Consider the following 12,806-nt stretch of genomic DNA (forward strand, 5'->3'; position numbering starts at 1 on the left):
TAAGGTAGATGAGGAAAGATGAGTTGAGGGTTTAGTTTTATTACAATAATGAAGACAGTTGCATCATTGTTACGACCTGTTTGACCCACGGTCTTTGGGATGTGTGAATGTTTGAGTAAGATATTTTTAGACGATAATGCCAGACCCTCTGTCTGTGTGTTGTACATACCAAACATAGATCAGAGTAGCTGGAAGGTCAAATAAAAAGTTTCAAGATGAGAGTAAGAGGCCAGGAATCCTGGCTATTTGCAAAGGTTCTGCCGCTTTATTTCCCCACCTGCTATCAGAAAGCCTATTCTCTGAAAATGTATTGCAGAGGACTCTCTGCAAACGGGGTTTGTGTTCTTCTCATCATAAGGGTTTTTGTTTTTCCAGTGTGCACATTTGCACGCGGCACCAAACCTTTGTTTTCCTGCTCAGGGTGTCAGCACTAGCATTTTTCTTTCTGAATAATGTGCAGAATTGGTGTGCTGACTTGCTCCTAAAAAGTATAGCCTAGTTAACAGAGCTGCACTACCCAAACCCCAACATCTCATTTTCTTGAAGATCATTCATCTTAGTTTGTTGGTAAACTGGAACCTTTAACCTGACAGGGTAAAAATTTTGATGGTTAATTTTGCTTGTAGTGTTTGCTGTCATTATGGTGGGGAAATACATGGGTTCTGTCGCTAAAGGGAGGAGTTTTAGGTGTTCCGACAGGCAGACGGTACTGTGAGCCCTCTGTTCATTAAAACCCAAGCAGCACACTTAACCAAAAAACGAAATGCAGAAAAATGGGTCTATTAAAAGCAGAATTCACCTTGGAATTGACGTGTTCATACTTGACTTGATACTAGCAGGATGAATTGTGGTGACGGGGTCATTTTTGTTGACAACAGCTGGAAATACAACAGCTATATTATTATAATTAGGATCAGCATCAAGTTGGATGATAATAGGGGCTTTCTTGGAGAAATGGCACAGTGTCAGATTTATAGTCACTAGCTAAATGAGTCTCTTGTATCCTCGACAAAGGGACCAAAACAGTTCCAAATGAAAACACAAACAGAGAATCCTGTTGTTATATTTCCTGGGTGTTACTCAGGGTCCTATTTATCACACACCGACACTTGCCTCTTTGAAGAAACATTATCCTGCAAAGTTTACACTTTTCAATTTGCCTCTGTGGTCTGCATTCTGCATGCATTTCCGTGGAGAAGCCTATACTGCAGCTTGACTAGAAATCTTTTCTGCTGCAAGATTAACCTCAAAGCATCCATTTTTCCCCCTCTGGGTAATCACTTGACAAATTCATCCACAGAACCTCCACACACATCTATTCCAGTGAACAGGTACATCAACAGTCTTGAATCACTATTAGGAGAAATATCACCTTTGACGGAAAGGAGTGCTGCCTTTTCATTTCCAGATGTCTAACGTTGAAAGATGCGGATTTTGAGAGAAGCCAGACATCAGGCAGCAATGTTCTGGATGAGGAGGATGTGGGTAAAAGCTTGTCTTAGCTCTATTGCAGTCCCCAGCCCAGTAGTTCATCTTGGCAGGTATATGGTATTTGCATGGCCTGGGAGATGTGTCATTCATTTGAATGTTATCTATTCAAATAACTTCGAGATTCTTACACTGATGATGTGCCTGGGTTTGTGCTCACTACATCAAAACACATTTTATTTTTGAGTCCACAGCAATTTCATACCACAGAGGAAACCGACATGAAGTGGATTGGATAGGAGAATGTAAGATTATATGTGTGTGTTTTCTTTTATAAAAGGACATGAACACTTTGTTATATTTGGAAAATGTTTTTTTTGTATTTTCTCCCCAAATGTTAAGAATATACTACTATTAAAATGATTATACAAAGCTATATTTAGTTATAAATTACATCACCACCACTTAAAATTAGTTTATTATCCAGTCTCACATGTACATACACTTAATATACTTATAATAATAGTGACAGTAAGCTCTCAGAAATATTGTTAATAACATCTACATTCTTTGCACAAATTATTACATTTAATTATCTCAACAAGCCTAAGATGTAACAATTACTATCACCTTCCTTTTTACAGATTAAGGAACTGAAGATGAGAAAAGTTTTATTACTTGGCCAATGATGCAGAACTAGTCAAAGTTGAGAATGGAATCTAAACCAAATGTTCTGGTTCAAGACAGTTTGACTGCAAATTTATCTTTGCAGCCACTTTTCTATATGTATATTATCTCATTTGATCCTCACACAAATCTTTGAGGTTTGCAGAATAAAAATTACCGCCTTTGCATATGAAAAAACTGAATTACAGAACATGCAAATGATCGAAATTTGTCTCCTTATTCCTGCCTCAGTGTTTGGCAGTGCGAGGACTGCATGCCTCTCCTAGTAAGGTAACATCAAGTTACAATAATCAACGAAAATAGCTGTGATGATCATCAGTCTTATGATAGTAAACTCCTGAGAAAATATTCCCAACTTCCATTTAACAAGAAATAATTTCCATGGCTCTTTATGCACTATGAATGGTATAAAAAATACTTCACTTTATAAACATATCTGAGTAAGAGTTCTTCAAAGTAACCATGACAGAAATTAATTCTTCTATGGAAGAGTGGCGTTAATGTTTTAAAAAGTCTGATGCTCGTTATAGTCATTCTGAACTGTGGCTTTACATCAGAATTGCCTGAGAAGATTAAAAAAAAAAAAAAAATCCTCAACCAGCATCCTTATTTTGCCATCCCATAGATCTAAAAGGGATTTAAATATTTTTCAAAGCTAGATTCTAAAAAGTAAGCAGAGTTGGAACTTACAAGCTTAGCATGTGGTAATTTCTGTGCTAGGCCCCTACATGTATTATTTTATTTAACCCTCATAAAACTCTAATATATATTGTACATTTGAAAGGCTAAGATAGGTCAAATGATTTGCCCAAAGAGACAGAAATAACTGTTTCAGAATAGGATGGAATTATTCCATCTGCAAAACTATTAACCCCCAGCTACTCTGTCCAAATGCGCCCGCCCACACATATATACACAGTTATTCTGTCATTGTTCAGAAACCATCTAGATTTACATGAGAGTCACCCACTGGAAGATAATTTTGATGATGACTAGGTTTTTGACTGTGTTCGGTTCTCTTGTCCCAGTGCCCGAGTGGCGACTGTAACTGAGTTGCTCGCACTCATGAACGTCACACTGAGTATAAGCCTTGACTTTATTTTTCTGATAAGGTCTTACCTCATAATGGGGAAAAACATTTCTCCTCAAAAACAAAACAGAAAGTCAAAGTAAACACACACGACAACAAAGCAAAGCAAAACAAAAAATCATGGCACGGTCTTCTACATGGAAGAGTTCATCCTTTCTCATCTGTCTCTGAATCTTGAATTAACTTTTTTAAAACTAATTTTAGACTTGGAGAAAAGTTGCAAAAAAAGATTCTGTATACCATTCGTTCAGTTTATCCCCAGTTAAACCTCTCACATAAACTTAACGTAAGGGCCAAAACAAGAAATTTAGCATTGGCATCCGTCGTCATTGCCCAGTGTTAATGTTTTATCACCTCTTCCCTGGACTATTGTTGTAACCTCATAGCTAGTCTGATCTCCTAATCTTCTATATCTCTGCCTCCAACTGACTCTGGGAGCACTAACAAAGGGAGAGACCCACAATGTGGGAGTGATCTCTAAATAAAGTATCTCCTTTATTTTCTATAAGATAAAGCCGACACTCGCCATCCTGTCATTCACATGCCTCCTGATTTCTATTCTCAGCTTGCATCTCCAACCTTAGCTTTGTTGGCTGACTTTCCCAGCCATCTCTCCTCCTAAACTTGTTTTCTGGAACTTTCATCGCATTCTCTTCCTCTCACCTGGGGGGATTTTCCTCCAGTTCTTCTCCATCCCACACAATATTCAAATAACTACAAATATTGTACTTCATGTGCTTATTTTCACTAGCTAGTTGATGAGTTACTTGTAAAATGAGTCTTATTATTATTATTATTTTTATATTGTTCCCAGTGTCCAGCAGAATGTATTACCCAACTGACATTCAGTGCATTTTTTCTCTAACTGTAGATTTTGCAGAACCTCTGAATCATCATTTTGAGTAGAAATTTCAATTTTACAGGCCAATCAACTGCTCAACAAATATTGTTGCATCTTCTTGTACAGTGACTAATTCAAAGTGCTACAAAAAGAGTTTGACTGGCAAGCTCTACCTTATTTTAGTAAACACAGAGGTATGCTGCTGAGATCCACCCCCGACTTCCTTGAGGTTTAGAACACTCTTGCCCCCATTGCCAGAACTGTTATGATTGACAGTTCAGGGCTGATTATTCCACAGCTGAAAAGAGCTACATGCAAAGGCCAAGGCCAAGGCTCCTTTCTCAGAGGGGTTTTCTTATCCAATACTTACCTGGTAAGTGCTAGAGTCTAAAGGCCTGTCCCCATTTCCTCACTGACTATCTCAGCTCTAGAGTCCACTGAGGCCTTTGTTTTAACAGCACCATGTGCTTCTTCTGCCCAATATTATCCTTTTTCACTTTCCTCAACAGATATGAACCAAAGAATACTCCCCAATAAAAATTCTGCAAGAAATTCTGAGCCGAGAGTCTACTTTCTAGGAAACTTACCTCTGATGCTTACTTACCATTCCTCATGAAGTCATCAGATCATTTATTCATTCATCTACTCATTCCATTAGCGAATATATGTTTGATAATTATTATCTAGTGACACTGACCAGATCAGGGAGACATCGACCCTGTCCTTGTTGAGCATAATACTTGTTATGACACCAGACTTTTCCAATTTCTCCCCAGTTTCAGCAGTTTCCCAGAATTAGAGTCTCTCAGACTATTTTGCCTTTACTTAAGCATGACTTATTGCTTAGAATTCCTTCCCTTCTTCTTGGTTAAACTCTTTACTTGTCTTCAATAATTTAACTTAAATGTAACGTCTCCTAGGAAACCTTTTCTGATCACCCTCTCTGTGCTGGCCTGAGCGACTGACTGACGCCTGGTGCTGTTGCATTCAGCTGGATTTCTATATGTACCTGTCAGTCCCCTCTTCCCTCCCACCACCAAACTGTAAGCCTCCTGCCTGTAGATTTTGACCTAGTATAGCCGCTCTCTGTCGGGCAAGCTGTATGTGCTTAACTGGTGAATGAATGAGAAAATAAAAAATAAATTAATCTGAGGAAAAGGTTTTACTTTTTTTATCCATAAGGCCTAATTACCTAAAAGTGCTGATTAATCGTTGGTTCTGATATCATTTTGTATTCTGAAGAATTAAAGAAGATGGATAAAATATTCTTTTGGTATTTCTGTACAGCTTTTACAAGCAGCCATTTTTTTAAGATACATTTTGTATGTGTGTGTGCTTTTGCAAGACTGAAATGTTACATGTTATATTATTAAGTTTACATTTTGTATTTCTTTGGTATGTTTTCTTTTCAATATTCTTCAAACCCACATGAGTCTGATAGTTCTCTTTAAAATGAAAACTACAAAAGGAATCTTAAATAGTGCAGATTCTAAAAGGGCCATCTTTATATAGTACTCCAACTTACCAGTATTCTTTCTTTTAAAAGACTTTGATATTGTTGAAGTTATGCTGGAGTAGTTTATCTCCATATTTTAAGAGAGATTTCTTCCTTATTCCCACACATGGATTTCTGTATAATATGCTTAGCAAATTTTAGCTCTTGGCAAAGAATAATGTGTTAATTGTTATCTTTCTCGCTCTCTCTCTCCTTTTTTTTTAGGTACGTCTGTCACTAATGTAACAGCCACTGATGCCGATGACCCAGTTTACGGAAACAGCGCAAAGCTGGTGTACAGTATCTTGGAAGGACAGCCCTATTTTTCCATCGAGCCTGAAACAGGTTGGTGGCCCAAATTTTGAATTCGATTTACCATGTTATTGCTTCAGGGAAACACTTTTCTTGAGATTCGGATTATGAGAAGTTATGGTTAAGTATTTTACTGCTTCTTTCAATAATATTTGAATGTGTTCTTTCTGTGCAATGTGAGGGACATGGCAAACCCAACAATCATTCTGATACTGATTAAAACAAATTGCAGACCCTTGGTAGACCATCACCTGTTTAACAGACGGCTTCGCACCATTTTTTATCCTGAGGGTGGAGGAGTGCTTAAATTTTAAGATGAAATTTAGTTACTTATTGGCTGTATGATTCTTGGCAAGTTACATTTGTAAATCTTTCTAAGTTTCAGCTTACGCTTCTATAAAGTGGGTATGGAACCTGCCTCGTAGCATTATTATCAAGATCAGGTGAAACAATAAATATCAGCCATACAGTGCATGATATGTGGTAGCAATTCAATGGATGGATATGACATTTGTTATTAGATTTCTTTTTTTTAAACAATTACTGATATCTACCCACTAGAATTCTTTATGAAGATATTATGTGTTATATTGTTATATATAACATGTTATATTATTTTTATTAATAATAATTAGTAATACCAATATTAACCTAGCCAACATTCTGAATCTGATGGTACAGATTTTAAAAACCATAACTTCATAAAATAATAGTTTTTGCAAATAAAGGTAAATGTTTTTATTGTTCAATTTTAATAATATATTATGGAAGTAAAGCCATTTTGTTAGACTTTTCATAATCCATGTTTTTTGTAGCACATTTAAAAATGATCATAAATGACAATATCTTTTGTACACATTTTTCTTCTGTACCTTGTGGGTTTGTCTGCAAATTTCCAAGTAGAAAGATTTAATATACAGTTACATATACATATAATACCATTGCTTTGATTTATGAGTTTTCAGCATTATTGAGTTAAATTTTCATGTCTTACCATTAAGTCAATTATTAATTAAATTAAAAATTTAAAACCTCTCTTTGCTTTTCTTTAATTCAAAGAGTAAAATCCTCATGCATTTAAAAGTGAGAAACAGTGCATTTATACATAAATAGGTCATGACTTAACATTGAATTTAGATTTAGAAACAGGAAAGAACTCTTCTAAAGCACATTAATTAGGGACATAATTATATATTCTTCCTCAGAGAAGAAGGAAGTCTGTCATAAATGTCACCTCATTGGGGCTCCTTGATGACCCTGGGGAAATGACAGAAGAGGTAGTCAGCTCTGAATTTTGTAGGAAAAAGAAAAAGTCTGGAGATGTTCTATTATTTGGCCAAAGTCACAGGGACAGAACTGGGAGCAGAACTGGAACTCACACTCAGGTCTTTAATTTCAAAGTCACTGTCAGATACATTTGAACTTCACTTTTTATAGACATCATTATAGTACAAGGGCTTGTATAAAACAAAAGCATGTTGACTGTTTAAGTGGAGTTGAATTATTTTCTCCTTTGCTTCTTGACTATTTATTCATCTTTGTTTACCATTCCCAGTACAACATAGATTTAATCCAGCAAATATCCATTCAGGCTTCACTTTGTGCCAGGCACTGAATTAAATATAAGGAGAAAAAGTCACAATGGCTAATATCATCTTACAAGTATCTCACAATCCATTTTGGCAGACAGATTTTTATTTTCAACATAAATAAAAAGAAGCATGATGTTGTCATTTAAATAAGTTATATCTCAAGAATAGTAAATTACCATGAGATACAACCAATGCAAATCCCCCTACTGAGTTAGAGGATGTGGGTGCTTTTAAGCTTCATTGACATATATGACTATTTGCTTAATTAAAAATTGTCAGCAACGTTTCATATTTACATTTTTAACCTAGCATAATGAGTAGCCCTCTCTCGATATGCATTTATTTTAGATTTATTGTGTCCAATTTGACAGATACAAAGTTATCTGATTTGTAGTTTAGAGAGTTTACTCTGGTACCATTGTGGAAAATGCTGTGGAGAGAAATGATACTTGAATGTACAAAGTAGTTACTTAATAAAGATTGCTTGAGTAGAGTTGAGCTTTTTAACTAAAGCAGATACAATGTGGAAAGAAATAGAGGCTAAATTCAATATCAGTAAAGAGTCAGCCTAAGTTTTCTAAGTTCTCTAGCTGAAACATAAATATGTATGAGTGAAATGAAAACATTTTTGTGTAAATGCCGACATAATTACACTTGAGTGTGTGTAAATGAAAGCCGAGTGTTAGTTCCTATAGAATCTAAATGTGACTATCCGCAAGGCCTTTTCTCTCTTTAAAAAAAAATTTTGGACTAGTATGACTCGGTGTGTGTGTGTGTGTGTGTGTGTTGGAGGGTATAAGTGCCATGCAGAAACAGATTCAGTACACTTTTTAAAAGTTTATATTAGAAGAACAGAAAAAATGTACAAAGACCATTGAGCATTTAGATTTTTTATTATGTAAGCAGATGGAAAGTAAATACACTTTCTGGTGACGAAAATATATGGATTAGTTGTGTCCTCTGGGAAACAGACACTGAGACAGAGTTAGGAGAACAAGTGGTTTACTGGGGTTTAATGACTGTGAAAGATAAAAGAAGCACTCTTAGTCAGTTCCGGCTGCTGTAACAAAATGCCATCAACTGGGTGGCTTAAAGAAATAGAAGTTTATTTATCACAATCGGGAGGCTGGGAGTCTGCGATCAGGGTGCCAGCAGGGTCAGGCTCTGGTAGAGACCTCCTGGTTTGCAGATGGCTGACCTCGTATCCCCGTGGAAAGAGACTGAGCAAACTCTCTGTCCTCTTTTTATATGGGCACTTATGCTATTATTTATGAGAGCTTCATCCTCGTAATCTAATTACTTCTCAAAGCCCCCACCTCCAAATACCATCACACTGTGGATTACATTTTCAACATATGAATTTTGGGAGGGACGCACACTTTCGGCCCCTAACAGGCGTGAAACAGAATTAGGCAGGGAAGCCTGTCAGACTGATGCAGGTCTGATACCCAAGCAAGTCAAGAGGAGAGAAAGCAGGATAAAGCAGTGGGGATTTAACAGCATCTTGGTCAAATCCATGGGGATTCCTGGAGCAAAGTTTTTTTTAAAAGGATTTTCACATTGCACAGAAATGGCCAAACTTTAATACAACCAACCATGATGCCATTGGCTTGCATTTGCCAGAGCATCAGCTCAGCTCCTAAAACCAATCCGAAAGATGCTTCAGGTGCAAGATGCCAGCTAACTGCAGTCTTAGGCAAGCTGTTTCTCAAAGAGATATCCCAGCAGTGGGCCTCTGTGGCTGCCACAACATGTGGCAGAAACAAAAGAGAAAATAACCTTTGCCTTATCAAATCAGCAAGTGTGATTAAAACAATAATATACAGAGTTAGCACGTGTTTGGTGAATCACTAAGTCAAAACCTGATAATAGGAGTGTTAATAGGTACCTTTATTGAAAAAGATTTAAAGGTTCTGTATCAAAAACATTAAAAATGTCTACTAGTTTTGATGTAGTAATTTAAATTCTAGCAAAATAAAGAAAAATTCAGGGATGAGGACAAACGCATTACCATAAGGCCGATAGGCCTCTGACAGTTTGGTCCTCTGTGTGGTTGGTCTGTCTGTGTCGTCAAGAGGCGTCACAGCATAAATCAGTCTGAAAATGTTGGCCGGATACCTGTATGCATCACTACTGATGTGGGACTTATCTCCTTCTTCCTTTGTTTTTATTTTTAAAGTACCACAGTACTGAAATGTGTCTTTTGGTAATAATTTGAAAAGATAATTTCTCTTTAAGTTACAGATATTTTTGACTTAATATTTTTCGTATTTGGTTTTCAGTAAAATTGAGAAGAAGGTATAGAGATTTCACATCTATTCCTTGCACCAAATATGCATAATTTCTCCCATTGTGAATATTACTCATCAGAATGATATACTATTTTTTACCAAGGGTTAACCTATATTAACACATAGTAACCACTCCAAATCCATAGGTTGCCTTCAGGTCCATTCTTAATATTGTACACTATGTGGATTTAGACATGTGAATAGTGGCATACGGCCATCATTACCATACCATTGTAGTCGTTTCACTGCCCTAAAAATCCTCTGAGCTCTGCCTGTTCTTTCCCCTGCCCCACCCAATCCTTGGCCATCACTGATCTTTTTATTGTCTCCATAGATTCAATTTTCCAGAATGTTATTATTGGAATCATAGCATATATAGCCTTCTCAGATTGCTTCCACACTTAGTAGTATGCATTTACGGTTCCTTTGTATCTTTTCATGGTTTGATAGATTATTTTTTTAAAAGCTAAATAATATTCCATTGTCTGGCTATATCAGAGTTTATTTATCCATTCACCTACTGTAGGATATCTTAATTGCTTCCAAGTTTTGGAAATTGTGATGAAGCTACCAGAAACATTTGTGTACAGGTTTTTGCATTAACATACGTTTTCAGCTCTTTGGAGTAAATACCAAGGAGCATGATCGCTGACTTGTGTTATGGGTGTGTTTAGTTCTGTCAGAAAATGCTGCACTGTACCGTTTTGCATTTTCACCAGCAACGAATGGGAGTTTCTAGAGCTCCATGTGTTCACTCGCATTTGATGTTGTCAGTGCTCCAGATTTTGGTCATTCTAATAGGTGTGTAGTGGTATCTCATTGTTTTAATTTGCATTTCTCTGATGACATATGATGTGAAATATCTTTTTATATGCTTATTTGCCATCTACATATCTTCTTTGGTAACGTGTCTGTTAAAGTCTTTGACACATTTTTTTTAATTAGGCTGTTTGTTTTCGGATTTTTACTTTTAAGAGCTTTTTGTACATTTTAGATAACAACTCTATCAGATACTGTCTTTTGAAAATATTTCTCCCAGTTTGTGGCTTGTCTTTTCATTCTGTAAAATACAGTATCTTTTACACAGCAGGAATTTTTTTTTTAATTTTAATCAAGTCCAGCTTTTCAATTTTTTTCTTTTATGAATTGTGCCTCTGGTATTATATCTAAAATGTCATCACCAAACCCAAGGTCATCTAGATTCTTCTATATGTTTTACATTTATTTCCGTGGTTCATTTTGAGTTAATATCTGGAAGGCTATAAGGCCTGTGTTGACATCTATGTTTTTGTATGTGGATGTCCAACACTATTTGTTGAAAAGACCATCTTTGTTCCATCGTATTGCGTTCAATCCTTTGTTAAAGATAAGTTGACTGTACTTATGGGGATCTATTCCTAGGCTGTCTATTCTGTTTTATTGATCTATTTGGCTGTTCTTTCATCTGTATCACAGTGTCGTGATTACTGTAGCTCTATAACAAGTTTTAAAGTGAGGAAGTGTTAGTACTCCAAATTTGTTCATCCCCTTCAATATTGTGTTGGCTATTCTTGGTATTCTGCCTCTCCATATAAGCTCTGAAATTAGATTATTGCTCCCCATCAAATAATTTGCTGAGATTTTGATGCAAAGTACATTCAATCTATAGATCAACTTGGGAAGAACTGACATTTTATTGAGTCTTGCTATCCATGAACAAGGGGCATCTCTTCATTTACTTAGTTATTCTCTGATTTTATTCATCAAAAGTTTATAGTTTTTTTCACATAGCTCTTGTATATATTTTGTTAGATTTACACCTAAATGTTTCATTTTGAGTTCTAATATAAAAGATACTGTGTTGTAATTTCAAATTAGTTGTCATTATGTAGAAAAACAATGGACCTCGTGTTCTGCAGTCTTGCTGTAACTGCTCATTGGCTCCAGCAGGGTTGTGTGTGTGTGTGTGTGTGTGTGTGTGTGTGCGCGCGCGTGTGCGCACGCGTGCGTGTGTGGATGCACACACATTCGTCGATGCTTTTGGTCTTCCTACATAGACAATTGTGTCATCTACAAACAATTCCATGTCTTCCTTCCCAGTTTGTACATTTTATTCCCTTTTCTTGCCTTATGTGATAGTGAGGACTTCCAATGCAGTGTTGAAAAGGAGTGGCGAGAAGGGAGACCCTGCGCCGTACCTGGGCTCAGTGGAAAAGCTTCAAATTTCTTACCCTTAAGTGTGATGTTAAGTGTAGGCTTTTCTGTAGATAGTCTCTATCAAGTTGGGAAAGTCCTCTTCTATTCCTAGTTTACTAAGAATTTTAAATCATCAGTGGGTGTTAGATTTTGTCAAACTCTTTTCTTCATCTATTGAAATGATTATGATGAGATTTTCCTTTTTTAATCTGTTGGTATGATGGATTACATTAATCTGTTTTTGAATGTTGAATCAGCTTTGCATGCCTGGGATAAATCCAACTTGATTACAATGTCTAACTCTCCTTATACTTTTTTGGATTCAATTTGCTAATAGTTTGTTGAGGATTTTTGCATCTATGTTTATGAGAGAAATTGGCCTATGGTTTTCTTTTTGGGAGGAATGTTGCCGTCCAGTTTTGGTATTAGGGCGACACTGGCCTCAAAGAATGAATTAGAATTTCCTCTGCTTCTGCCCTCTAAAACAGATTGCACAGTATTGGTATAATTTCTTCATTAAATGTTTAGTAGAATTCACCAGTGAACCCATGTGGGCCTGGCTCCAGTTCCTCTTTATACCAGGATTCTAGCATTGCTAGTGGGGATCAGACATGTAGCTATAATGATCATTCCCTCAACAGGCTATGGGACTTGAACACAGTTATGGTATTGATAAAGAAGATTGCCCACTGACCACTGTCATCAAGTTCTTGATGCCAAAACATTTTCAATAAAGAAAAGATGCCAGAGCATAGGAGATAAGAAATCCCTTCTGTGTCTCATTTTATCCTTACGAGAATGCTAAGAATAGAACTCTGGACTTTGAAACATATAAGTTTTGCTATCCTATTACTTGCCACATTCCAACTTTATACAAATATGTTCTATTGCCATG

General features: G+C 36.4%; 1 protein-coding gene across 3 annotated transcripts in view; it reads left to right on the forward strand.

Annotated features, from left to right (window-relative positions):
* The window catches only part of CDH8 (cadherin 8), a 309,903-nt gene that overhangs the window by 140,562 nt on the left and 156,535 nt on the right, over positions 1–12,806 (forward strand). For all 3 annotated transcript variants that reach the window (XM_016150682.2, XM_016150693.2, XM_036232112.1), the window contains exon 4: positions 5,767–5,886. In XM_016150682.2, coding sequence (XP_016006168.1) covers positions 5,767–5,886 — 120 coding nt within the window. The remainder of the gene's footprint in view (positions 1–5,766; positions 5,887–12,806) is intronic.

This window comes from Rousettus aegyptiacus, unplaced genomic scaffold (assembly GCF_014176215.1).
Source record: "Rousettus aegyptiacus isolate mRouAeg1 unplaced genomic scaffold, mRouAeg1.p scaffold_m13_p_14, whole genome shotgun sequence".
Classification (NCBI taxonomy): Eukaryota; Metazoa; Chordata; class Mammalia; order Chiroptera; family Pteropodidae; genus Rousettus; species Rousettus aegyptiacus.